General features: G+C 38.2%; 1 protein-coding gene across 1 annotated transcript; it reads left to right on the top strand.

Moving 5' to 3' along the window:
* Positions 1–147: 147 nt before the first annotated feature.
* On the top strand, positions 148–2422 carry LOC111785622 (peroxisomal adenine nucleotide carrier 1-like; the record flags this gene model as incomplete). The annotated part of the gene is made up of 4 exons (XM_023665996.1): positions 148–498; positions 1191–1337; positions 1621–1778; positions 1857–2422. Coding segments are annotated over 4 exons (930 nt in total), but the record flags the coding sequence as incomplete, so codon positions are not given.
* Between the last annotated feature and the right edge of the window lie 462 nt (positions 2423–2884).

The raw sequence follows: 2884 nt of genomic DNA, 5'->3' as shown, positions 1-2884 counted from the left end.
AATTGAAGTATGGATGAAAAAAAGGCTTGTTTGGGTTCATGGCTTTTAGATCATCAATGAAGTTATGCTTGTGGAAGAACGAATCAATACACAAAACTTGCTATTGATTAACACCTTTGACACAACACAACATAATCACTGCAATGACCTCCTGGTTCAAAATGGTGCTGCTTTTCTGCTAGAAAACTAATTCAATGCCATAAAAACGTTGGATGTTGTTTTCTTTTTGGCATCTCTATTGATTCCATTGGGTTTGGCTTGTGTAGGTATCTTTCAGATGTGTTGTGGGAAGCAATAAAATCAAATCAAGTTCTTTCGCTGTACCAGGGACTGGGAACCAAGAATCTACAATCTTTTGTTTCTCAGTTTTTGTACTTCTATGGGTATAGCTACTTCAAAAGACTATATCTGGCAAAAACTGGGGCTAAATCAATTGGAACAAAAGCAAACCTCTTACTCGCTGCTGCTGCGGGAGCTTGCAATGCCATTTTAACTCAGGTTGAAATATCATGACTTTAGCTTTCCACTTTTGCAGGCCCTGAATTTGAGTTCTTAGAAGAAAGCATACTATTACTTCAATTGCCAACTTTACGACATCGTAGATTCTTGTTTATGATCCGTAAGACATGTTCTTTTGATGTTGCAATTCCTGAAAATGAGATAAAATCACAAAACGAGGAAAGAAAATCATAGATCTCGACATCTTATATGATGTTTGTTGAGGCTGGCATATCATTGTTTTGGCTACCTACAAGAGTGAGTATGAATTATGATGTTTAAACATTATTTTCCACAATGCTGTGAATGAAGAGATGTGCCGACATTTACCAGTGATGTTTGGTGTTCTGGTCGGGCTTAATTCTTGTAAAGCAGAATAAGGTTTTGGCTTCTTATTCATTCATATGTTGTAGTTTCTCAATTCAGCGTGTACTTTTTCAGAATGAATGGATGAAGAGAGAACTAGAGAAAGTAAAGAATACTTTACTTTTTGTCCATCCGCTTCTTGTTTCAGTCTGTCCTGCTCGTTAAAAGAGCGGCTTGCTTATTATTGAGTGCGATATCGAGCTGCAAAGTTCGATGAACATTGTTGGTATATAACGTACCAAGCCTCTTCGTGAAGTCTATGGCTTAACTGAAACTCATAAAAAATGGTTTAATAGAAACTGTGTTCTTGGTTTTCCGTTGTGTAGCCCTTGGATACAGCCTCCTCACGAATGCAGACTAGTGCCTTCGGAAAATCGAAAGGGCTTTTCCAGACCCTGACGGAGGGCAGTTGGAGTGATGCATTTGATGGTCTTGGAGTTTCATTGCTGCTGACTTCAAACCCTGCCATTCAGGTACTTGTCCTGACCATGCTAATTTTTTCAGTCATCCATTCAGCCTCCTCACGATTGGGGATGAAAACACAACCTTCTTTATAAGGGTGAGAAAACTTCTCTCTAGCAGACGCGTTTTAAAAACCTTGAGGGGAAGCCCGAAAGGGAAGCACAAATAGGACAATATCTGCTAGCGGTGGGTTTGGGCTCTTATAGTTCAATCCCAGCCAATTTATCTTCTTCTAAACGTTCCTTTTTGTGGCTGCACTCTGGATTTGACACAACAACTATGATTTTACTTCAGTACACAGTATTTGATCAGCTAAAGCAGAACATCCTCAGAGGAAAACAGAACAAAACAGAACAAGGTTCATCTCCAGTAGTCCTTTCTGCTTTTACAGCCTTTGTAATAGGTGCAATTTCAAAAAGCATTGCCACCGTTTTGACATATCCTGCAATCAGGTGCACTATATTTCTTTCACATCCTTATCCTTCTCACACTGGCATGTTAAAACACTAAAGATTTTTCTCCGCACGCAGGTGTAAGGTGATGATCCAAGCTGCACACGACAATGAAACGAAAGAACATCGTCCAAACGTCCGCCGAACAGTTCCGGGTGTTGTCCATTCTATATGGAGAAAAGAAGGGATACTAGGATTTTTCAAGGGATTGCAAGCACAGATCTTGAAAACGGTACTTAGTTCAGCTCTGCTTTTGATGATAAAAGAGAAGATCACTTCAAGTGCATGGGTTTTAATACTTGCAACCAGAAGGTATCTATTTCTTACTAAGCCTAGACTAAAGAGTAGCTGAAGGTGTCGATAAAGGCCAAAAACCTGTGAAGAAGAAGGAGATGAAGCAATAACATGGAAACAATGCAATCTTGTTGGTTTTTACCAGAAGAAATTAATATATCCTCTGTGGAGAGTTCCATATTTTAGGTTGAAATGCAGGATTTTTTTTAAGAGGGTTCTGTTCAATAATAGCATGACCATAGGTAATGCCATAAATTTTGTACTCAATTACTCTTTGTAACATAGTTTGTAACCCTACCATTTCAACAATCAACAATCAAGCTCTTATTAATAGACTTGATCATGTGCAAGAGTTGTTAATCGACTAAAATGTTTAGTAATGAAATGCTACACTACACATGAAAGATTTTCAGAGCATACCCATTCATCTGAGGCGTTGCAGCAGTAAGACAATATCTTGGTGCAAACTGTTTAAACAATGGGAAAAATTGAATCAATTACCTTCACAAACTAAAAATACCACGATGGTTCTGGAAAAAAAACCTATATATACAGTGTACAAACCTCACTCTGATTCTGGGATTCTGAACTAGAAATACAACATCTAAACAAGAACCAGAAGGAATAAAAGGAAATTTCTATCTATCTATGCGGTGCTCTGAATCCATCCAGTTCTGGGCACAATATGATACAAATATCAAACATCTTCAATTGCTATGTAGCGGCTGTTCTAAAGAATGGTTCCCAAGAGACCCAGATGGATTTATTTGAATCTTCTTGAAAGGCCAGAAAGTATTCTCCTTTCTTACTTT

The sequence above is a fragment of the Cucurbita pepo genome, unplaced genomic scaffold (genome assembly GCF_002806865.2).
Source record: "Cucurbita pepo subsp. pepo cultivar mu-cu-16 unplaced genomic scaffold, ASM280686v2 Cp4.1_scaffold000603, whole genome shotgun sequence".
NCBI classification, from domain to species: Eukaryota; Viridiplantae; Streptophyta; class Magnoliopsida; order Cucurbitales; family Cucurbitaceae; genus Cucurbita; species Cucurbita pepo.
This window is presented reverse-complemented; position numbering and strand designations above follow the sequence as displayed.